Source organism: Molothrus ater, chromosome 5, assembly GCF_012460135.2.
Source record: "Molothrus ater isolate BHLD 08-10-18 breed brown headed cowbird chromosome 5, BPBGC_Mater_1.1, whole genome shotgun sequence".
NCBI classification, from domain to species: Eukaryota; Metazoa; Chordata; class Aves; order Passeriformes; family Icteridae; genus Molothrus; species Molothrus ater.
This window is the reverse complement of record NC_050482.2, coordinates 45,269,932-45,296,026: the sequence shown is the minus strand read 5'-3', so window position 1 is coordinate 45,296,026 and position 26,095 is coordinate 45,269,932. Positions and strand designations below refer to the sequence as shown.

General features: G+C 38.1%; 1 protein-coding gene across 1 annotated transcript; it reads right to left on the bottom strand.

The window, feature by feature from the left end:
• Window positions 1-241: 241 nt before the first annotated feature.
• NEDD1 (NEDD1 gamma-tubulin ring complex targeting factor) lies at window positions 242-24,025 on the bottom strand. The gene is given in 16 exon segments (XM_036401435.1): window positions 242-2,582; window positions 3,237-3,303; window positions 5,696-5,852; window positions 6,138-6,270; window positions 6,987-7,210; window positions 7,654-7,695; window positions 7,874-8,005; window positions 10,562-10,748; window positions 11,668-11,869; window positions 12,839-13,068; window positions 17,983-18,123; window positions 19,302-19,418; window positions 20,827-20,865; window positions 20,867-20,922; window positions 22,791-22,934; window positions 23,947-24,025. Coding segments are annotated over 15 exon segments (1,968 nt in total). The 5' UTR covers window positions 22,927-22,934; window positions 23,947-24,025; the 3' UTR covers window positions 242-2,477.
• Between the last annotated feature and the right edge of the window lie 2,070 nt (window positions 24,026-26,095).

The window sequence follows — 26,095 nt, the reverse complement described above, 5'->3', positions numbered from 1 at the left end:
GAAGATTATTCCCCCTGCCCAAAACATTAGCTTGAACATGATTTCTAGCCATGAACATGATCTCTCTGGCATGACTAACAGTTTTCACCTTGGAAGGGGGAACTGCTCACGTGTCCTTTACTCCAAGAGCATGAGGTGAACATTTCTCTGGAAATGATTGGATGGTCTACATGAAGCCACAGAGGCAGAAGAGAGATTACTCCAGAATTTCAGGTAAATGGTGCCTGATGAGGCATAACAATTACAACACAGATTATTCTCTTTATTAAGCAGGTCACCACAGCTTTTTTTCTCAAAAAGGTTGAAACAAGCTTTATTTTAACATACAAATCAGATTGTGTACAAGGCAAAACATACCCTTATAGAGATAGGCAGAGTGGGTCTCCACACACCATGTGTAGCCACTTGCACTACAGTAATCCTGAGACACGGACAAAAGCCCTAAAAATCTTTTTAATCACTCTTGTTATAGTCAACTCCATCTGGGAATTAAAAACATTATACAGTTTGGTGTCAGGAAAACAAATCACCTATAAGGACAATACCCAAGATAATGGTCTAACTCCCCGCTGTCATCCAGGTACACCAGCAAGAGTTCAGAACTTGAACAAATCAAGAGATGGAAATACGCAAGGTTACTTCATTAACACTGAAAAGCATACATAGAAGGATGCCAAGATATTTTTGCTACCTTCAACTACCGCTGTCTTCATGAACTGTGTCGTCTATGTGTCAAGTTTACATATCCTACAAACTTAACAAAGAGTTCTCTACATTGTGTCTTAAGTTAGTAAAAAACCCCAACTTTTTGCTTCCTTTCAATATGAAGTTATATGTGATATAGAAATATTTTTTAAAGCAGTAGAACTACAGACATTTAAAGTCATTTCCCTAACATTAAAAGCTACTTGAACACCCTCATTTTGCTACAAGACTGTTTTTCATTAAATGACATCAAAAAAGGAAATCTCTTTTTTTAAAAAAAGTTAAAGGTAAGGAAATGTTATAGACATGTTTGGAGTTTTTCTTTAGTTTTGCAACATATAAAAATAAGTTACACTATATATTATGGCTTTCATGTATTTATCTACTCATTTAGTAGCAGTGTCATTGGGGATTTATACACTAGATGTTGTAAATAGTTAACCTGCCATGTTCTTCAGACTTTGCTTGAGTTTTGAATTTGTGAGAAGAAACAAGCAAATATTAGAGGGAAAATTAAGAAGCCTCCAGAAAAACTTAGATAGCAAGTAGCACCCGTAGAAGAAGTCTTTCAGAGAAATTTTTAAGTCAATTTAAAATTTTCATGTGATTTTTAAAGCAATTTAAAATTGAAGTTTTAATTTAGTCTTCTTGGCAAAATAAAGGCCAAGCCAAATATCCCATACACTTCAATAGTCAGAACTTCCTACTGAGCTTCATTTCAGAAATGTTGACATACCAGTATGCTACTATTATGCTACTTGAAGTAATGATTGCTCTTTAATGGTTGTTAATAATACAAGATAATAGATTTGGTATGCAGCTATCTGAAAAAGGCCACAATAATGCTAAACCAACATGGCTCAAAACTGCAACACCACTGCCCACTATCAAGTGTTGTTCACTACCAATGGAAGGGGAGGTTGGGCACAAAAGGTGCTTGAGTCAGACTGAAAGACTTCAATTACACATTGCTGTATTATTAATGGCTATATTATTAATATATTTACTTACATTTTGAAGACTAAAGTTGCATTCAAATCAGACAAGCTATGACAACATTCAAATACAGGTAAATAAAAAGAATTCTAGATTCATAGCCAAAGTAGTAACAAAAAAATCTCATTGTGCAGTTGATGTGGCATTTGCAACAACAACAAACTTATGAATTCAATAAGAAAGACTGTGGCACTGAATTTGGGAATATTTTCAAGCTCTAGTTTTACTCAGGACAGAAGAGTTGCCAGCTGAATAAACTTAAGTGATTACTGTACTTTCCAGCTCTTTGTAAACAAGACTCCATGTTGTGCACAAAAGAGGAGCTTTTACTCCCCTTTTTTCTTCAAGGAAGGTATCTGAAAAGGCAAGCTGTAGTGATTGCTTCTGACAGCAGTAGAATAAAGAAGCAGATAGAAAAGTAGGTATATATAAAAAAGTTCTTAGAGTAAAAGTATCTGTCCTGGTTTTAACTTTGTTTATGAAAAGGCACTTTACATATTGCTAAAACTCCAATACTGTACTTGTCCTTGGAGTTTTTCTGTTACAAGGCTGTGTTGCAAGGTGGTCAGCATGAGGATGCAAATGTTCTTTACACAGTGCCTATCTGCTACAAATTTTATAATTACACAAAGTATCTTACACCAGAAGAATAGATTCATGTTCAAAATAATAACAGGTCTTCAAACAATACTTCAGTGATGACAGACGATCTGTCAGAGACAACACACCACCTGATTTTATTAGTTCACTCTAATAAAATCAGCAATGTGAATCTTTCAGAAGTGAGTCCTCAGTCTTTTGTTTTCCTCTCGCAGTCTCTCAATTTCAGCTACTAAGCTTTCATTTACAGAGTATCTTTCAAGTAAAGCATGCATTTCATTCTACAGAAAAGAAAAAAGTATCAATCAGTAGTAATAAAGTTAATAATTCCAGTATTATACTATTGGCTTTCGTATTTCTTTTAAAAATGAAATAACGTGGATAATTCTGTTTTTAAAAACTTTTGATAAGAAAAGTAAGATTTTCCCTTTTAAGCTGACATACAGTATTTTGATCATTAATACATTAGTGAATATTTTATCAAAGGATATTGTGCAGTTCTTCAGGATGAGAATCTACTAATACAGATTCCATTAAAATGCTCAGAACCCAGACAGGTTCTTTTTAATGCAGATCAAAAGAACAAAGACTCATAAAAAGGTGAAGCTAAAGAATAAAGAACAGCTCAGTATGTATACAGTATCTATAAGTGAAGCTTTCTATTTGAATTCCATCTATCTTCTCCTTACCCCAGCCTTCATAACTCCTGAAATATGGAATTCATACCTCCTCAACCCCTAGAATCCCTTTATTAACCAAAGAAAAAACAATTTAACAGGTTCCCATTCATGCTTTCCCCCTTCCTTCACATGAAATCCTCCCTTTCTCGGTCTTAATAAACAAAATAGATTTTCTGTTTTGAGAGAAGATGGCATGCCTTACTATTACCAAAATTGAAAACTGAATACATTTCCCATCATGGTCCTTGTACATACCAACTGCATATGGAATTGCTTGATCATCTCCACTTGCAAATTCACAATATCTCGATGGCATGCTTCTCTGGTGGAAGAGTTGCAAAAGGAAAATGCTTAGACTTACTTAGGAAGCAGTCTCTCTCATACCCTCAGCACCCAAAACTCTACAATTCCTCACCTTCGCTCTCATCTAAAGTCTAGAAACCCTTAGACCATGAAACATAATCTTCTACAGCTTATTTTGAAATACTTTTGTTATGATAGTCATTTTTGTAAGTACCATTTTTTTTCAGCACATAAGAAGATGCAGGACTTCTCAGTTTAGAAACACAAATATATACATGGTGATATCAAGATTCTTTTTCACTTGCAAGCTATAAGCTCCTCTCATTTTTACCATTCAAAGCTAATTTTCAATCCCTTGATGATAAGCACTGCAGAGAAAGATACTTATCTCTACTTGAAGATACAACTTTTCAGCACATGACTTTCAACAGTCTTTTGTAAAAGGGCCCAAAACATCAACTGTGGTAAGTGATACATTATTCTCAAAATCATGGAATAATCAAGGTTAATCTACATAAAAAGCAGTGGCAGTGTTGTCCGCGAAGTGGACATGAATTTGTTAATTCATGGGCAACCATTCCACACTACAAAAACCAGCCTTGAAAATAGCCTCTGATCATGACATTAATACAACAGTTCCAGAAGCTGAGGAAGAAAAAGGAGAACAGCTCACAGAAAAGCAGCAAGCTGTCAAGTTGTATCACTGACAATAATGTATCACTTCCTGAACAGTGCAGCACAGTGCCGTTGTCTGGGACTGAGTACTGCGCCATGGGTACCACTGGCCTGACAAAGTAAGGTGTTTCTTTCGTGGACACACACAGCTCTTACTTCATTTTCCTTTCCTCAAACATACAGCAAACCCAAAGGCAATCTCTACCACTTTCTCTTTCCACAGATTATTGTGCTACAGAATTCCTACTGGAGACAATCTTCTTCAGTGTATCAAGTATAGATGCCAGCTGGCATCCTATAAATCCAAAGATGTAGGTTATCTCCCAAAGACAGGGAGATCAAGAAACAAACATCCTTTTGGAACCAAATGAATTATATATTATTCCTGGTCCTTTCCTGAAGGTTCATGCTTTTTCTCCCCCTTTACTTGAAGAGGAATGAATTTCAGGCAAAGAACATAAAAATCCTTTCCTCAGGTTCCAGCAGGTGCAAGGTAGTTACATCAATGGGAAGCCTACAACAGTTCCCTTCCCTCTTACTGACCACTAGTACTAACAATAAAAAGTTGTTTACTAAGGTTTACTACTAACTAGTAAAACCAAGGTACTAACAATCTTTCATAAGCAGTGTAAATGTATCTGCAACTTAAAACTGGGAAAAGGGCCAGCAGAGCCTTCCAGCCACTCCAGAAAATATAAGTCAGAGGAGAAACACAATATTTAAGGCTCCAGATCTGAGGCACTGGAAGTAAAAGACTGGCACGCATAACTTCTAACTCTGGGGTGCCTGAACATAGATTTAAAAAAGAACACATCTGCAATACATAGACTGCATTTTAAGTTACATCAATTACATGTGTTCATCATATGTGAGTTTATTACCAAAAAATCCCAGGGGAGTTTTACCATACTACAATTATGTAAAGACATTAAACAACATTGGATGTATTTTTTCTGTTGGCAGATACAGAACAGCCATGGTACACAAACCTACTAAATTAGTTTTGCTTTACTTTTTTTCATCAAGACAGCAGCAGTTCCCCTGCCCCTGCAATTCTTCTCCATTATCTCACTTCAACCTACATAATCTTAAACACGGACTGGGAAGTGATGCCCTGGATAAAATTCTCTTAACTTCTTCACCTTCTTCAAACTCCACTCTAAATAGAGCCATGCTAATTTGACTTCTTTCAAGACAATTGGAATGTTGGTTAGATATCCACAAAGTAAGCTGACACCAACCATCACTTACAGCACAGATGTTATTTCAGTGAAAGCTCCACCAGTAGAAATACACACACACTGTTTCATCTTACACATGCCAAGATACCAACAATCAAAGCCAACACAAGTCAACTGGCTATGTCAAATTCTCCTCACTGTCAACTTGAAATTTCTCCTGCTGGGATAGGGAGACAAGCAAGGAGGAAAGGAAATCAGCGCAAGGCTTCAGGAAAAGAGTAGAGACCTTGCTATGCAGACTAAATTTACCATCTGAGAAATATTCACTCATTCTGGAAACATCAGCAAAGTCATACACCAACAGCCCTCACAGCCATCAGTCTAATTAGTCATCAGAGCTATTAAAAACTAACTTTCATAACTAGTTTTTCAAAAATAGGGCTATAAATGGGGTAATTTTCTAATCCAAAGAGGAATTTGTTTGAGCAGATGCTGAAACACCTCATTAAGAAAACATGTCATTGAAAACAAAACACTCTGCAAGAACAGCAGTACCTGAAGTCATCCATTGTTTCTTGTATCATATTCTGAATGAAGTTGATTTGAATTGCTGTCAGAGGTGCATTCGGTCTGCTACTCCCAATGGTTTCTACTATTTTTTCTGACAACGAACTTGCAACACCAGCAGTGACAGGTGATGTTATCTTTGAACCTTTACAATTGAAAATAAAATACTGAGAACCCTCATGACAAATAAAAACTACTCATATCACCACATTACTTTTAAAAAATAATTATTTATGTAATTAATTTTACCTCAAATATTTCTCAGTAAAAAAAAAAAAATCTGATTTAGAATGAATCTTTCCAGAGGCAACTAGAGACATTTTAGGAGGGCTGGCTTGATTTAAAGAACCGAGATCAAGTCCATTGTATCAGATTTCATGTCAGTTTACAATCAATCACACCTAGAACTGGGCCAAAATTATCAACTTACTTGTTGAGGTAGTACCATTTACTGGTAGATCATATGCAGGATGGGCCTGAATATTCTTCATTAGTTTCTCATTTACATCAGGAGTAGATGATGGTGGAGAAGGTTCTATGCTTGGTAAGCTTGATTTTGAAACCTGACAACAGAAAATTTTTTTTTTTTTAAAGATTAAATCTACTTGTTACAATTGTGTAATTGCACTTGAAGAGTAAGTTTTCCAAAATGTACCTTCAAACATTTTTCCTTTTAGGAATTTACTCAGAAATACATGTTTTTTATTTCCTAGCAAGATATCTGAAAAATGGATTGCTAAAACATTCCAAATTGCCTCAAGTGGGCACAAAGAAGCAAGTGCAAAAGACAGGGGGGCCTCTAATTTTCATATCAAAAATGTTGTGACTGACTTGTATCACTCCTAGCAAACTCAGGCTTCTCAAGAGCAATACAAAAGTAGCTAAGCTCTGTGCAGAGACACATCAAAGATATCTCAAGAAAAAGAGGAAGATGGAGAACAGGGAAAGAAGAGAGTGGAACTGACCTAACAATCAATCAATCATACTAGTGCAACCATCTAGTGATTCTTCATTTTTCTAGAAGAATCTAAATACTCCTCAGGCTACCCATTTTGTTTCATGGGAACTTATGTAACCTGATCTTATTTAAGACAAACATACATTTATCTTCCATTGCTGAAGGCCAATTCATCTAAATCACACAAGGTTTTACGGATTTGTGTTAATAGTGTGTGAAAGAGTTGCAAAATAAAATCAGATTGGGCATTATTCAGTATTCTTTTCTTCAAGCAGCAATTTTCTGTCAAGATTCTAAAAATAACACTCATAACAAGAATACCTGCTTTAAAATGTCTTTAGATTCTTGTTTTCCAAGACTTATTTTCTTAGAGTCAGTCTCTGGATGTTCCTCTTCTTCTTTAATTGGAGATCCCACAAATGCATGTAATGGGCTAGACTGTGTCCCTTGTGCACTACTGCCCACTAGGTTTCTTTTTACTGGAAAGGCAATGGTTGGCTGTGGGAGAAAATCCAAACCCAACAGGTAGGACTGAAAATCCAAGCCTAAAATGAAAAGGGAAAGATGAAACACACAGGTCAATAAACACACACACCACATCTATCCCACAGTTAAAATGCCTGCACACTCATACAAAACTGACAGACAAAAGAAATCACCAAAAAATGTACTCCACAAAAAAACTAGATCCTTCCATCCAACTTATGGTGCCTCCATCCTTATAAAAGTAATAAAACACGAAATCCTTCTGTACATCACTATAAATTGTATAAAGGAAAAAACCCCATCACTTTAGGACCATACTCTTGACCCCCTGTTACCATGTTGTTCTGGGAATTGTCTGACACATTCTCAATGTGTCAGACAATTCCCAGAAAAGTTATTTCAGTGTTTGCTTCGGTCATTTGTTTTTTTTCAATGGTATGATAAAATCAGCATGTGAGAACTAGCACAAACCTCCAAAGACTTATCACTGACATATGCTTACCATTTCCTTGAGGATCTTCAGTCACTTTATTTGCAATAATATCTACAAAACGGCAGAACACAGACAAATGAAGTGTTTATTTGTATCACTGCATCAAGTTCATAATCAAAGACAAATTAAAATATCAAGTAGGTACAACAGTCAGTAACTCACAAGTGACATTTTGTCACACTACATGCAGAGGAATCAGGCTTTACAAATTCCAGTATCAGTAACTTACCGTCTCTGACTGGAGAAAACACGTCTCCTAAACTACTTCGACCCAAATCATCAAAATTACTTAATTCAGCACTTTTCCCATGATCTGCTTCTTTAGAGGGAATGACATCCAAGCTGGAACTATGGGGAAAACCTTCAAAGAGCAATATCATTCCGTTAGTAATTGACCTTTTCCAAAAATAACATACATTATGGCTAAACCATCTCACACCAATCTCACACCATGGCACTTGGGAAGTCCAGTGAGCACTTCAGAATCGTCTGCAGGTGCCACTTGGAGGGTCAATATTAACTTGCTCATTTGGGCTGTCAACAAAGGTGACTACAACTAAAAGCTCAAGAGGAGGGCTGTAAAACTGGAGAACCCACTCATGCTCAAAGAAATCTATATGATGGGTGCAGCAATTTTATGGTGCATCAGGTGAAGTCAAACTGGTGACTGCACCTTCTGCTAATAAGGTAACCACATTCAGACAATAAAAATTTAAATTTGTTCTGCAAGAAAAAAAATTTGCTGTACTAGGGCCATTAAGCATTCCAAGGCAAATCATATGAAACACCTTTTTAAAGCTTACTTAGTGTTAGTATATTCTCTGCTTATTTCTAATATTTGAAAGTCAACTTACATATTCTAATATTAGAAAATCAAATTGAAGTTACAATTGCAGGAAAAAAAACCAAAAAACCTCAACCAAACTTGTTCCTAAACCTTTCTTCACTCTACCCTCAAGCCCCTTCCCTGACCTAATCCAAGAGGGAAAAAGCTTTTTATATGCATGGCACCAAGGACAGTTGTCTGAAGAATGGAAGCATATCTTAAGTCCAAAAAAATCCCCAGTAGTTATTCAAACTACAGTTTTTAGAAAGGGAATTGAACTGCTCAGACAACCACCAGAATAACTTTCATAATTCCACAAAATGCTCATAAAACCTATAAGTCCTTCTCTAGGTGGGATTACTTGTTGAAGTGATCCAAATATGACTGTGTGGGTGACTGCAATTAATCATGTCCAAGTATTTACATTAAGTGGAACGAGTCATGTTTACGATTTCACATTTAAATGTATTAATAGATTACACTTTTCACTCCTTCAGATGTGTCAATTGTGACACCAACATAGGATTGCACTTGCTAGTTAAGTAAATACTTGGTATACTGAGTCAAATCAGAAGTGCAGTTCAGAATTTAGAGGATCTACGTGGAAAAAGTGTAACATAAAACTGGGCCAAAATATCTTGTGCACTTTTACGCATTCCCAGAAATACAAATCCAGTAAGGTACTTAAAGCAGAGAATAGTTGGTAAATGGGAGTTTATGGGAAGCCAGCTCAAAGTACATCCAAGTTTCTCATCACATTCTGACTTCATTTATACTTTTGTACCTTAAAATACCTGCGACAAAAAGCCTTAATTTTGCTTAAATATGTTATCAGATTACTTTACTGAATGCCTCTTACTTTCTCCAAAGTTAAATCCCATGAACAGGTTCTAGAAAAAATTCCAGACAACAAATGAAGCTTGTGGTTTCTTATCCATTCCCACTTTTAACCTTAAAGACCATATCTTCTGCAGTATTCAGACGTTTTTAACTTTTAAATTGAACACTCAGATGAAGGAAAACTGTTTTGCTTGGTAAGCCTTTACTTTGTTAAAACATTTATTTATTATGCATGGTTACCTTTAAGGAGTAACAGCCATTACTGCCGTCTTTATCTTCAAATAAAGACAATAAATCCTATGTTTTAACCAAAATAAAATTTTCCACACCATTCAGTAATGCTGATTAGCTACAGTTCTTGCATACACAGGAAACATTCTACTCCACCTCATACTTCACTGCATACCCAAGGGAGGTCATTAATACACATCCCTATGGACTGCAGTGGCTTATTGCCTAATTACTGTTACTGAATGTATTTCTCCTTATTTTTAAAAGGGAGGGGTAAAGTGCTGTTACATTAAAATGGATTGAGGATTTTTTCAAAGAATCAAACTAGCAGTGTTACTGATTTGATATTTTCAGAACTCTTGAATTAAATAAAATTTTAAGAGTACATTTCACACAGTGGCAGTTTTGGAATGCTCAGAATTCTTACAAAGAACTTGTTAATTTCTGAGGTATAGATAGCAAGTACAGTTATACAACTAATCATACTTGTAACTATATTTAACATCTTTCCTACCATGTGATACTGGAATCATGCCTCTCACAAAAACACAGTTCAGTGGTCACTTGGGTTTTTGGACTAGGTTGCTTTTTCTCCCGGTGTTTTCCTAGGTTGGTTTTTGTTTTGTTTTTTTCTTTTTGGATGAGGTCTGCTACTCCTATTCATTACAAGAATTACAAATCTTTAGCTCTGCATTCCATGCAGACATTGCATCAGAAACTACATGATGTACATAACCATAATCTGCAAGAAGTCAGAATGCAAGTGGTAGTCCCACAGTTTAAAGACTTCATGTATCTTCAGCTTATAGTAGGACCCAATTTACCTCCTACAGTCTCATAGCATGTATTACGCAGTGGGGAGGGAAAAGAAGTATTTGTATGTGCAGGTACATACACACAGTACTTCCTAACAAATGCTTCCCTCAGTGAAATTTTTATATTGTAATGGTCAAAACACAAAACACTGCTTCCATCTTCCCCATTATGCCAACTGTTTTAAGAGTAGGAACACAACATTACCTGTTTTCTCCTGAAAAATCTCTCCTCCCTTATTCTCATTTGTCAATGTAAGATGAGAGGAAACTGTTGCTGATGCTTGAGAGGAAATGTTTTTGATGCCAGTATTTTGAATTCCTCCAAGATTACTGCCAGCTTTGACTTCTACTCTTTTGGGCACAGGTTTATTTGAAGAACCTGTGATGTTAGACTAAAGAAAAAATAGAACCAATTATGAGAAGTTATTATTCCTTCAACCCAAAGTAAAAAAACAAGACAATATACTTTCCTTTTTAAAAACAGTAAAAAAAAAATCAGTTCAAATTGCAAAGGTTGCCAAGGAGATATGCCTTTATAAATACAAAAAAAGGTATCTTCATGTAACTTCAAAGAGCATGGGAAACATCTGTGAGGACCTCCACCAGGACAGCAACAATTTAACAGTGGCGTGACCCTGCATGATTCAATTTTAATCCCAGGTTTAGACATAGCAGAAAAAAAAGAGATTGCAGTATTAGGGACTCCAAATTTTACAGGAATAGTTAACCACTAGCAGCAAGTGTGCTAGAGAAAAAGGAAAATCTCTGAGTGGTAAAGAATCGATTTCAAAGGTCCTCTCAGTGTCCCCTAAATGGAAGCACGGGGTTTCTCAATACAGTAGAGCCTAATTAAGTCTTGGAAGAACCTCTTAAATCTTCTCCATTATTTAATTAACTTCTACACTGTTTATATGTGCTAGCAAAAGTCCATATATAGGACATACAAAATATCTTCAGATGAGCAGCCCTTTGTCTTCTCCTTAAGCAGAAGAGCCATTACAGACCTTTCTGCTACTGCCTACAAATAACCAGAGGTGCCATAAGCTGATCTGCAAAAGGCAGCATATCCACACCAAAAAACCCAGAAGACTGCAAGTTCCACTTATTTCTAAACTGAGAGCAGGAGTGGGGGGAATTCCATATTAACAATGCCTAAAAGAGCAGCTAAGACTAAGCAGTTTACAATTCCTATGTTGGTATGATCCCATTTTGTTGGCAGCTGTAATGCTTAGAAAGTGAACACTAAACTTTTTTCAGAACTTAAACTTTTGTTTTGCTTTCATTAATCTGTATATTGAACAATAAAAGTACCTTGGAAAAAGTGCTGCTGAACTGAAGACGTATGCACTTCACACAGCCTTTGTGAGCAGTAACTGTTTTCACTGGTGATGTTAGCTGTCTTAAGTCATACTGGCAGATTTTTCCCCGGGAACATCCTATAGCCAAAGTAGTACCATCAGGCATGAAGTCTACTGTGGTCAGAGGAAAATCAGCTACAATTGTTTTCAGTAACCTTCAAATATGAGAAATGACAGGATGAATCTTTTAGAATTCACAAGTTGGACTTTTCAACACAGAATAACTAAAAGAAATATATATATATAAAAGCTTTCACAATTCAGCTACAGGTCAGTAGTTCAACTTCTCCAGTACCAAGTAAATTCAGTGAAATATTTTAAGAAACAGTGGATTAGGCTTACACTAAGCATTCACGCTTAACAAGAAAAAACTGCACGTGCCCTGAAAGACTTCATGAAGACAGGATCACCTTGCCTTCTTAATAGCAAACACCAACATTATTTACTGGTATCATCATTTGCAGCAGCAATCACACTACATACATCCTCTCATCCTCTAGCTTCCCAAGCCTATCAACTTTGCCCCTCCCACAGCTCTAGGAAAAACTTCAGGTCTTAGTTTGCATCCCTCTACCTCATCATTCCAAAATGCAAACAGACTCCTGCTGCTAGGAGGAACTAGAGTAAAAGCACTACTCACGCTAAAACCAATGTCCCACAAAACCACTTGCCATCCCATCCTCTATTTCTCATCCTTCCTGCTTTTTCATCCAGCATTCTCCCCTATCTCAGTAGTTCTGTGCACCACAGTCAAATCTTTTATCTTAACTAGAAAAGCAGGCAAGCTAAGCTCAGGTGGCTGGCACAGGCTGTACTGCCCCTCACAGAAGTTAACTGCTCTCTACCGACAAGAAAAGCCCATACACAAGCACTGGAGAACACCACCCATAAACTGGACTTCAGTTAGTTCCCTCATGCCTTGGAGTTTTTCAATTGTTTGTTTGTTAACTTAGAAAGCAAAACTGACTATGGGACAGGTTCTCCAGTAGCAATATGCCAACCACTTCAGCCATTCTTCATGGGGGCTGAATGAAGTAACTCATGTCATAACTAGGCACGTTTTTTCAGTTTATAAAACCCAAACAAGGAATCTTCTAAAATCAAAAGGTCTTTCATATACTCACTTTTTACCTAAAGTGTCATAGAAAATAATTCTTTTATCCAAACCTACAGTTACAAACAGCAGCTCATTGACTGGAGAAAAGCAGATTTCTGAGGCTGGTGCTTTATGAGTATTTTCAAAATTATGATATGGGTTCTGGCTATTTACATCCCAGAGAGTTACATTTCCACTGTCAGAAACAGTGCCCAGCAAGGATTTCTTAAAGGATGAATATTTCAAGTGTCGAATAGGCTGTAAAACACACATAAAAATGTATTTTAATACCAATATTAAATATGATATTAAATTATTTTCTAAAGACACAAACAGATTAGGAATACAAACTTAAAATAGTCTACAAAGACCTCCAACTCTGAAATATAAATAGTAAAACCAGAAAAAATAATTTTGCATTAAAATGCCATTTTTGCTACTGGGGGTGAGACTTTCTTTTTTTACTATTATGGGGTACCATATGAGCTGATCAGCAAAATTAAGCAGAAGAAAAATGAAATGTCCAGAAAAGTTTCTCAAATTTTCAGCAAATATCATGCCTTCATACAAAAAATCCCCACAACACATCTAAAATTAAAGTAGTGAAAAGGTACATTAGTTCACCAACTAGTCTTCTGCCAAGAATGTTAAACTTAATTCCCCTTGAGGTACTTGGATATCAGCCAGTTGGATAAGACACACTGACTCCAGAGTTAAGCAGGTATGTAGGTCCTGCAGAACTGACTTCAACCTGTGGTCTAAGACCACAGAAGAGGATAACATGTGAGGTTTATCACAAGCAGCCTTGCTAGAGCAGAACCAGGAACTTCACTTGCCTTTCAGAAAAGCTATTTTGTTTCCACCACATTGCCTCAGAGGATGTTTCAGAAGCTCACTGCTCTAATACTACGGTATTCAATTTCCTAATTAATTTTACTTATGACCCAGCTGTACCTATTCACTCCTGGGACCATAATACCCTTACACTTAAACAGTTTCCTAACTCCCCAGTGCTGCTATCCTGTTTTAAAGAACAGCAAACTCACCCTCCTTTGGGCTCTATTTTGCATTTTAAAAAAATTAGAGTCCCCCAGGACTGTTTTTTCAGTACCATCAGTCTTTTTGCAACTCTCCCAGTATGAATCTTTCTTGAATATGGACAACTAAAATCTTTTATGATCCTCACAATATTTGGCTTTATTTGAGAATGTTTTAGTCATTGTGATTTTATATTAAGAAATCCAACTCCTTTCCCTTGGGAATTTTTAAATCCTACTCCAATAAGAACCTCAGTTGTCCCCTAAATCTGGTATCTTGATTTCTACTCTGTCACAGTTATTCCTGTGTCTATAGTTTCAATCATTTTTTGATACTGACACAATCCTCTTATGGGCAAATATCTTCCCACTGAGGTTTCATCATAGCTCTACCTAGAATCACCGAATTGTTAAGGCTGGAAAAGATCTCAAAGACCATCAAGTCCAAGCCTTACCCCAGCACTGCTATGTTCACCACTAAACCATGTCCCTAAATGCTATCTGTTTCTTGAATGCTTTCAGGGATGATGATTCCACACTTCCCTGGGCAGCCTGTTTCACTGCCTCACTCACTACCCTTTCAGAGAGGAATTCTGTCCTAATACCCAATCTACACTGGTGCAACTTGAGGGCATGCTCTCTTCTCCTATTGCTTGTTACCTGTGGGAAGAGACCAACCCCCACCTTGCTAGTACCTATTTTTCAGGTGGTTGTAGAGAGCAATAAGGTCCCCTCGTGACTCCTTTTCTCCAGGCTGAACAACCCCAACCCCCTCAGCTGCTCCTCACAAGACCTGCACTCCAGATCCCTCCCAAGTTCTGCTGACCTTACTTCTACTACCATAAGCACTACTGAAAATATTAAACAAGACAGATAATGAAAGAAAATATTTGTTTGATTTATCAATATACTGAGTTTCTTACCCATCCTATCTAGTATTTTCTCACAAAGCACTGAATCAAGTACTTTACTCAAGCCTAGTCCAATGAGTGCTGAAATATTTAATTTGCCAGAAAATGCTCTCAAAAAGCTATTTTATTCTGGCATAGACCACACCACAATGGATTGTACTGGCCTTTATCCTATTTCTGTCTTTAATTTCCTTTTGATGGAGATACATATTGCTTCATATTTCTCCAGCATCACTTCCAGCACTTGTATTGCGTGTCTTGCTGGAAGCCAAATTGCTTCAACCTTTAAAGAGGTGGCACCTTCAACTGCATGTTCAAATAGAAAGACTACAACTCTTCATCATTAATATGGTCCTCGACTGGTCACAATTTTATCATCATTTTTCTCACATTGAAAAAAATACTGAGAGATTCAGGAGTAACAGCTTTAATTACAAATAGGATCCCCATGGGAAATATTCCTGACCCTTGCAGTTCTCTCAATTCTTCACCTCCAAATACCTTCCTCCTTACTGACCTGCCATCTGCTCATGTTTCATTTTCTCACTCCTGTCCTTCTGCCCATCAAGATTACTTGCTTTTAGCTCTTCTCAAACCTCCTTTGCTATCCTACCAAGTCAGCCATTTCCTTTCCTCCTTTATCCTTTTAATCTTACAGGTCTGGGCAAGTTCTCCATTTTCTTTCATATGCCTACATTCCCCATATTATCACTGCTCCCCACTTTTAGCTTTAAAAGCTGACAAACTTTTCACTCTATGGAGTGGCCAGAATCCATCACACTCCTTTACAAATCAGCCAGCTGTTCAAACAGCTAAACTAAATCCTGTTGCTAGGAGAATTGCACCAGGCAGTGAAGACTTGAACAAACATTATATTTTGAAACAAACTTTAATTTATCGTCACAACAGCAAGCAGACAAGAATCTGGTAGTCTAAATGAATGCCAATAGCAAAGACAAATTATGGGATCTGCAAACAGCTCTGCAAGAACTCAATTCTAATAAACACAAAGGTGTTCTAAATTAAAATCAATTAACAGACTATAAGCCAATGCTCCTATGAAAAGAATTTTGTTTAAAGTCAGAGAAAGCACAGCAACCTTGGGCTATTCAACTACTTGTAGAACCTACACAACATGAGAAATTAACTGGCACGGAAACTACATTCCAGCATGCTGAATCAAACACAGACAAGCTAAAATTTTTAAGGTTAGTTAGACTTCACATTCCTCAATTCTAAAAAAAGTCACTATGGAATGGTGACCCTTCTTAAGCCAGAAAACTAGTACCAGGATCAAACAGTATAATACACTGTTTATCTATTCAAGTTTACTCTTAAGGGAACCCGGCCCCTAAGCTATAAATCAAGTAAAGGCTTTTTAAATTTAACAGAATTACACAAGTCTTCAGATATTTTCTTCACTGTAGAATCAATTCTCCAATTCTCCAATTAAAACCCAAAACAATAATAGAGCCATTTCTGCACATAAAAGTAAAGAACATTGTTAGGATCAAAGACAAGCAGGTAAACTGGGACATCCTACTAGCCAATTCATTACAAAATCGTAGCTCAATTCCACTTTAAATGAAAGCTATAATCAAATACCTGCCCTCCCTAAGAAAATGTTGTAGACCCTTTAGAATGTGAACAGGAGCTCTTTGTTTGCAATTATTTTAACACATCAAATTGCTTTATCCATCCTAAAGGTCACTCAGCTTTGCAGCAGACTTCTTGATTTCATCTGACAAAATAGTTATTCACGGCATATCTCTTATTCCTAATCACTTCCTGGTGGAAGGAACTGAATATATCAATCAGGTTCATGCAAATCACCCTCACAAGAATTTCTTCATTTTCCAATTAACTAGCAGCATAGTCTGCACTCTGGATATTCACCTCAGCTCCATAAACCAGCCATAGACCTCCCTGCTCCTGCCTCACATACACATTCCTCATAAGATTGTAACAATCAAGTCAGAAAAATGACCTGACTATAGAGATGGATTTTTAAGATCAAACCAAGTATGAAGTACGATTTTGCTTCAATATAACTATGAGATTGGTGATGGATCAAAGCCACTGCAGCACCTAGGAGCAGAAATAGTTTAAACTTCACAGAGATTTTTCATCAGAAAGTATACCATAATTCCCGAGATGCTGTGAGATTGTAAGAGATTTTTCACCACGTTATACCGTTCATGCGAGACAGGAGAAGAATTTAATTTGACACTATCTGCAATCTAAGAATGAAAAAGCTGTTGCAGTAACAGAAAAGGAATAAGTCACAACTTCAGCATTCCTTGCAACATTAAAGGTCAGGTTTAGGACCAAAGCAACAGTTCTGCATCCCCTAGACAGCCCCTACCTCTGTAAAAATGATTCAGTAAAAAATGAAAGCATGCCTAGAACTCAAATACATGGCTATCCATAAGACAAGACAATTCTCACTAAGAGTACACACTGGAATTTCCAGTGGGACAACACAACTCATTTACTACTGCAAATGCTCTTGTATCAAGGAATTCCCCTTGTGATACCCACTAATTCTTTTAATATCTTTCGAGTAGGCAGAAAGGATTTGCACTGGCAAACCCTACCAAGGTCCTTAGGTAGTACATATGCTTTCTGTTTGCCTTGTGCACCATCTTCCTTCAAACTAGTTCTCCCAAATATTAACTAAACACCTAAGTAGGTAAGATAAAACCTCATTATTTGTCTCTTTGAGCATCTGTGCAATTTTAACCTCCAGAGTAAATAAACTTATTTCCAAATACAGACTTGTATTCACCCCTGCAGTACAGATAGCTTTGAATAAGTTAGAACCCAGACTGCATGGTCTTTGCCCTCTGCAACAATACACACTGAGTGGTGAATTGAAATTCTGTTTGGTTTGTAAAGCCAAGTGTGCTTTAATCACTTCTAAGTTATCTAAAAGTCTGTTCTTGAGGAGCCAGTGTCTACCAAGTAAAATTTGCTGTAACCTGTATAGAAAAAATGGCACTTGAGAAATTTGTATTTCAATGCTACCTAGTATTTAAGGCTATAATGCACACAGCAGTCTGCTTTCTCCTTTCCTTAAGGGCACTCTTAAAAATTAAAATGAAACAGAATATCAAAACTTAAAAGCTCTTGATACTTTCAATTGTACTTGAATTGTACTTTCAATTTCTAAAGACTGCAAATTAAGCTCAGTACCTGAAAGGAACTTAACATAGATAGCCTACCTGTCTGCTGCCATAACCAAATGGACTACTCGATAAATTGGTGGTAACACTGTGTAGGATGATTTCACCACTCAAAGATCCAGAAACAATATAGCCATCATTCCAATTATATGCAACACACGTGATTTCATCTTTATGTTCCTGTGGGAAAGGGAGGTTAGAGGGAGAGTGTTAAAGACATTCTTCCAAATTTATGCTTTTGCAAAAAACTTCAGCTGATTTTTTCTGACTATCTGTAACATCTTGACAGATCTAAGAGTTGTTATGGAACATCACAGGAAACAGCAGCAAAATGTACCAAGATCAAGCATAACCACTCTCTGATTGTTTCCACTGGGTGGTTTCCATAAATTAGTCAAGATGAACATTTAATTATATACAATATTTTAATATGACAACCACAGAGATATTTACCACAGGTGTTATGAACATTATTTTAAAAGTGAAGTCTCCCAGAAACCAGTGATACTTGCATAGATACTTGAATATACTTCCGGTTAATCTGATGTACTACTGGCAACTTCCTCTTCTGTCACTTTTAGACCTAACACATTTACCAACCAGCTTTTCAATACAGTCATTTGTAGTGATAATAATGTGTATAATGAACATATTTTTTCCCCTATGTTCCTATACAGGGGAAGACAATGAAGTACTACTAACCCAAAAGTTAGGAATAGATATTTAAAGTACTGTATTGGATACCTAGATGTTTTGTTTCCAACTGTAACTCTGAAAGTCCAAGAAAAAAAGGATAAATCAAAACTGAAGTTTTGTAGTCTCTTAAAACAGAGATGCTAAATAAGGGCAAGCCATCGACTGAAGGCACATGGGAAAGATACTAAACTAGCCTACATTTTGTGCATCATAAAAAAGTTCTAGAGAATTCATCCTGGATCAGTTAGAAGACAACCATCCCAGTTTTGCACAACATTAGTTCTGCTACAGTATTCCACAAACAGAGAAGTGTTTTCTCATATCAAAACCAGCTTGGAATGCAACTCCTGGAAAAAATCCCCATCAGACAACACCAAAAAAATAAGAAGTCTATTCTGGAAATTTGAACACATAATATTATGTGTTTAAATTGTAATTTTAATTTCAGAATTGTCCTCTGAAAACACCAAGTTACATATGTTCGCTAAATTTGCTATTTACAGCACATAAATAACAGAAACTTGAACAAGCCCCAGATGCGTGCTAGCTCCTATCTGTGACCTTGATCCAGACAGACATCAGACTTAGAGAAAGTACATTTTTTACAGCTGGCAGCAAAACCTGGGAGTGGAAAGCTACAGCTCTTCCTCAGCCAAACTTACCTTTAGGCTGCGGTAAATCTTTCTGGACTTCAAATCCCAGATATTAACTGTGTTATCAAGGCCTCCACTGACAAGGTATGAAGAACTAGAATTCAAGCCCACACATGTCTGTTTTGCCTAATGGAGAAAGAAGAAAATGTATGCTAAAGATAATTAAGGGATTTATTCAAATCTACTTCAAAGCATATTGATGTGCATTTCCTTTTTCATCAGTACAAATAGTCCCAATGACAGACAGACCTATTCATACTCTACAGCCATTTCCTATCAAAAGGCATTCAAAATCAAGTCCAGTTTGGACATATATTTAATATACTTCAACATGTAAGTATATTAATTAATAAACCTTCACATACCGGCATTTCCCCATTCTCATTTTCAATTTTTTGGCACCTTTTCCTCCAATATGCATTTTCCCTTTAAATTATAGCTCTGTAAAATGCAATCATAGTATTTTATTCAGGTACTCAGGTTTTTTTAAAGAAATCCTAAGTTAAAGAAAAAAAACTCCTCGAAGAAAATCTAAGGATGTCTCAGTTACATACTTCACATTCCCTGAACATTACAGGGAATATTATAGCAGCACACCTCATAATTCAGTTAAGTGGTTCTTTTAAAATAATCACTGAAGTACCAGTTTTTGAAAAAAAAGGTCAATCTTAATGATAGGCCTACACTGAGGACAAATTATTATTCAGTTCCATCACATTGAAAATTCACTTTTAAGTTTTCAAAATTTGAGTGAAGAAAAAACAACTCCATCTAATTATTGACAGTAAACTTGCAAGGGATTGCATTAGTTATAGATCAAATTTAGTGAAATCTTCAGGACAAACACTCCACCTTTTAAAAGGTTTGCTTCAGCACCCTAAAAGCAAAGTTTGAACAACTTTTCAGAAAATTTCCAGTCCAGATTAGCATTACAACAGCTATCCAAGGAAAATAATTAGAATGGTTTAGAACACTAACAAGCTATTTAAGTGACCATGTGAAGAGACTCTTCTACAACTAAGTCCAGCTTTTTGAAGTGCCACACTTCCTTTTAACTAGAGAGAAAAAAAAAAGCCTTGAACACAACACAAATTCTCTTGTTTCTTGCAATACAAGCTAGCACATATATGGTCCAAGAACAACCCCTCCACAGACTCTTTTGTTTTCCAGTGTACATTTCATAGGCGTGCATAATACTGACAGCTCAAGCTGGAAAATGAAGTTCAAACTTGAGCTAGTCCATCTCCTACACATTAGATCACACCTGAATCACTGACTGCCTCAAGTTATCACATTTGCATAACTGCATCTGTATCTTTTTACTGACAGCACTATTTTAAAAGCTATATTTTAAAACTATTGCCCCCACTCTTTATAAGTGTTTAACAATACACGAGGAAATATCTTTATGTATGTGTCATAATTCTAACAATACTAAAATTTCATTGATCCCAATATGCAGAACAGATGTGAGACACACAGGATACCAGGTGAACTGGGGATAAAATGAGGGAAAGGCATTACTCATACTTACTCCTTCAGCTATTTCAAAGAGTGGGACAGGTTTGCTTTTTACAGCTTGAAACAACTATTTTATCACCAGCAGCAGTAGCAGTAGCCAGGTATCTATCTTTGTCACAAGTTAAGGAACATAATTGTAGGATACTGGTGATTAATAAAAGCAACAGGAAGTTTATCTTATTGAATAGAAGACAGATTGGCTAAACAGTCTAAAGCACTGGACCTTGAAGGGACCTAGAAACAGAAACATAAGGCTATTTTCCAAGCTTTCATTAAGAAGCTCTTGAATTAACTACAGCCCTTACTTGCCAATACAAGACAGACAGCAATTTCTTTGATAGAAAAGACAAGAAATATCTGCCAGGTATTATTTAAGAGCTCTTTACCACTAAGGCAGCTTATCCAGTCTACAATTCTGCTTCCCCACACCCTCAAGTAAGAGCCCCATTTATCACTAGTTCAAAGGAATGTCTGTGGCTGCTAGCAGACTATGGATTTAAAGAACAGTCCTGGTCATGACAAATGTTAGACTACTTCACTATACAGTTTCTAGAGTACAAAGAGCAGTTGCCAGTTTCTCCCACTCTGTACTGAGAAAAGAAAAACAAAAGCCCAAAAAGAACCTTTTATGAAACCAAGTACCCTGAAGTAATAAGAACATTTATAGAATTACAGAGCAGGAAAACTGCATCTGCACCGCCACCAAACAGAGTAATCATTCAGTTCCAGCCAATGCCCATTGTGATTTTGTATTTGCTCATTAAAGAATAACACAGGTTAATTGGCTAGATTTAACACAACAGAACCAGCAGGCAGAGTAGTGCTTGCTATTGCTTCCGTTATTTTAAGGCACTTTTGTATAATTTTACAGAACTATGTGTAACCAGAACTAATGCTTTATCCCTAACAAGCTGACAAGTCTATAAAGTACTTCATTGTTTCAGTCTTGGGAGATGAAGAAGAGACTTGGTAGAAGAAAGCATGTAGGACAGACTGTCTGTAGATAAAGTTTACTAAACACATACAAGTGTGTATGCATACACAGGAAAACATTATATCTGTGTTTGAAATCCTCTGCAAGCCTCATAGCTAAACCATTCATTTGTCTTCCAACTGGTATAAATTTTTTTCTCATACATTAACTTAGAGGACAGACATTCAGAACTTGCAGGACTCATCTGCTGCGTGTCAGCATCCTGTCCTCCTTCTACATCAAGATGAGGCATCACCATCTTCTCCTGTGACAGCCACACAAGCCTTTCTCCTGACAGCCCACTGAGATTTCTCATATATTCATCTAACACTTGGCCCCTCATATCATAATCCAAGACTTCCCTGGCTTCCGAGTCAGAGGTGAAAGACCTAAAAGGGTCAGATCCATTTTGATGACAAACCACCACCATCCCGCGAGTGTTATCCTACACAACAACATGTTTGTGCTTCCTCTCCAAATGCTACAAGCAATGGAAAGAAAACCAGTGCTTAGAGGTAAGTGAACACTATCAAAGACTATCAGAATCAACAAGAAGCTCTCCTACCAAAAAAAAAAACTTTGATTACAATTTTCCTCACTATACTATGTATAGAATTTTATGACAGCAGCAGTTGCTTTGCTCAAGCTTGTCAGTTAATTAAGCACTGTCTTGAATGCAAGTATCATAATTAACTACTGAAGAAACAAATGAGTAAGCTTTACAGTTGGCAGAAAATTCAGGCATATTACAGCCATCAGAAAAGTGCTGGCTCCTAAGATGAGAAACTTCTTCAGAAGTATTTACCATCATAAACTCAATTCTATAAATCCCTTCAGCACCGGGAACTGCAAAACTTTGGCCAAAATATAAACAAACATTTTTATGTAAGAATTCAAAACACGTCAGGCCTGTGTTTTACAAACACTTCAGTAAAAAAGAAAGAAAAAAACACTGGAATTTTGCAGAACACCCACAGAAATATGACTGAAACTGTAAAGGATACTATTGCTGGCCCAGCACAGTGAACTGACTGGATGTGAGGGCGTATGTGGGTTGAACTGCTCCACCACAGTGAAAGATGAGGAATCCCATATTTTAATGTCATCTCCTGATGATGCAAAACGTGTGCTTTCTTGCATGGCTGCACCTGTTCTGGCAAAAATAAAGTGAATAAGTGAAAATATATAAATTAAAAAAATAAACCAGGCAACCTTACAATTCAAAATGACAATTTTAAATGGTACAGTTGACGTTTTCTTGATAAGAGCAACATTTACTTGGAGAGTTAAACAGTTAGTACCGTTCAGCTGCATACACGAGTGAAAACAGCAGCCACTCCAAGCTTTTGCTGCTTGAACTCTGGCAGGAAATGCATGGTTTCTTTTTCACAAAGCCAGCCCCTCTATGGCACCAAGCGACTAAAAGGAAGCTTTTATCTCCACAGTTCGCAGCTGCCTACCAGGAAGCCCTGAGTATCTGAAGGACCCATTTCCCACCAGCAGATGGGGATCTACAAACCAGAATCAAACTGTTTCAGGGCAAGGCTGGCAGTAGGGACCTAAGGGACTCACTTGAGCGTTCATCTCACCACTCCAAAGAAGACATCCGAGAATCCTTCAAACTAAACCTTTGACAGTGGAATACGAGCGACAATGAGCCACCTTTCATCGCACCTTACGATCATTACGAAGCAAAAAGACCAAGAACCATGTACTGCTACTCATTTTAACTGACACCTTTTAAGATTTAAAGCCAGGTTAACCGGTGCCTGGTTTGAACCGCTGACTCTCAGCTTTTTGTTCCTGGTAATTTTAAATTATCAACAGACGAGGACTGTAAACGTGAGCCTTCGCTTCAGCTGAGAACACAAGCAGCCCTTAGCCAAAGTTTGCGGGACATTTCCACACAGCTTTAGGCCATTCATTCTTACTGCCGGGACTGTTAACACTCACAAAACTACACAAGAAATTCAGGGTCCACATACGCCTTCCCTGGGCAGCAGCCCGCGGAGCCGCTCCTCGCTCAGAGCTTGTCTCCTGCCCCGCAATGCAGCCCCGGAGGACGCGGGAGGAGCCGCACCCGCCCCTAAGCATCGCCACCGCCCGGCCCCGGCCCCGGCCCCAGCCCCGCTCCCGCGCTCTCCCCGCGGCGCTGCGCACCTGGCCGGGCGGGCACCGGGCCGAGCCCCCGCTGCTCGCCCCTAAGCCCGGCTCTGCGCTGCCTGAGGGACCAGCCCGGCCTGGCCCGGCCCCGGCTCCGCCCGCCCCGCTGGGCCCGGCCGCAGTCCCCGGCCCGCGCGCGCTCCCAGGCCCCACTTGCCGCGCCGCGCCCAACTTCACACGCCCCGTCCCGGCAGCCCCCGCGCGCCGCTCCCGCCGCTACGGCGGCCCGGAGGGGCGGGCGACGCGCCCGGATCAGTCACCGGGGCCTGCCTGGGCGGCCGCTGCGGGACGGAACCCCGAGCCCGGGGGCACCGAGCCGCTCCCTGGCACCTGCGGAGGGAGGGGGCGCTGGGCACGCAGTAAACCCGCCTAGAGTGGCTTTGAGGGGCACCACATCTGCCGCGATTTGAACCGGAAACGCAGACTGTAGTGCTTAGCAAAAGGCATCCAGCACTGCCGGCATCAGGGGTGTCCGTACCTCTGGGACGCGGGGACATCATGGCCACAGAGCGAAATAAAATATAGCAATAATACATTACTAATAGGAACACCAAGTAATAGAGAATTGCGGCGTCTGTTTCCTGACTTGCAATAGAACTGTTACCCTGGTCATGCTGAATTTTACAGAAGGAGGGACTTTTTTGTTATTTCATCCGGTAAAAAAAAAGGTAGCGGTTCCTTTACGGTGATACGTGTTTGCACTCCTACTTTCTACCCCAAACACAAAATTATATACTAAATGTAAAGGTATGCTAGACGTGGAACCTGTAGCAAAACTTTCTGTAGAGATCTGCCTGTGATTGAGTCTTTACCCTGGGTCCCCTCAGAAGCGGTCGAGCTCACTGCCTGATTTACTTTCCTTTTCCGATGGAGGCTTGATTTTCCAAGTTCATTTAATATCTTGTCTGTAGAAGTGAACTCAGAATCAGGAGAAAAGAAACCATGCCACTGTTGCACAAAATGCCATTATTTCCCTACAGCAATGAGGATCATGTCTATCGCATCTATTAATCCTCATTAAGCAATCATTAGTCATAATTTACATCTTCAACCACCTGCCTTCTCAGCTGAGTGTTAAGGGATCCACAGCATTCCTGCAAGTCTTCTACCCTCACTCCACTTTTAGTCCTAATTTGCTGCTAAACCTGTCCTGTTTCACTTCTGCGGCCAGCACTTGTTATTCCATCCCAGCTTCAGTACAGAGAGAATCTAAAACCTTTTCTTTACCACAGCCAGATCCTCTGGCTTTTTTTCTTTATCTCCTCCGTGGAGCACAACTGATTTACAGACAGATAGGTGAGCACCTGCCTGACAAACCCTGAAGCCTTGAACATTAAAAATTTGGGGCATTTTAAATAAACATGATCAGCATGTTTTGCTTCATTCTGTAACAGCCTCTCAGTTAAATCAGTTTTTCCTGCTGGTAGGACTTTTGCTGGCATTTTTTATGCCAGTACCTGTGCTGTGCTTGTTCTTGGTATTTGTAAGGAACCATTGGGACACGATGGTGTATCCTGTTTGGGGAAAGGACTGCAGCTAGAAGCCCAGTCCTTAAAGCCAAAGTGGTGCTCTTGCTGAAAGGCCACCTGTGCAAGGCAGGGCATTCCCAGCAATTGTGCAAGGCTGAAAAAAGAGTGGAAGTGTGAGCAATACACAAGTGAAGAGAGGCAAAAACAGTTTATAAGTTTATATAATATTTTTAACTGTATTATTATTATTAAAACATTTTGCACATAGAAATAATCTTTCTTCTCCCATAATAATTAGACCTGGATTGATAACAATTCTTGGATTAGGCTAAGATTTCAATTATGCTAATACATCTTTGCCTTTAAACATACATAGGTTTCCTCTTTGCCCATAAACAAGATTTTCATTGTAGGGGCAGTGACATTAGTTTCTGAAGGACAAGCCACAGAGTTCCAGGGGAGTAAGACCAGTCAGGACACCAGGAAAAAAAAGGCCTTAATTTCTTTATGGTTATAACTGGTTTTTAGAGCAGTTTGGAAACCACTTAAAAGTGGGCATTATCCATTTGGTAGTGGAATCGTAGGAATGTGACAGAGATAATAAATACACTGCAAATTGTATGATGATAAAATATAGAGAGCAATTTCATATGATAGGATCTTGACTTTCACTGCTA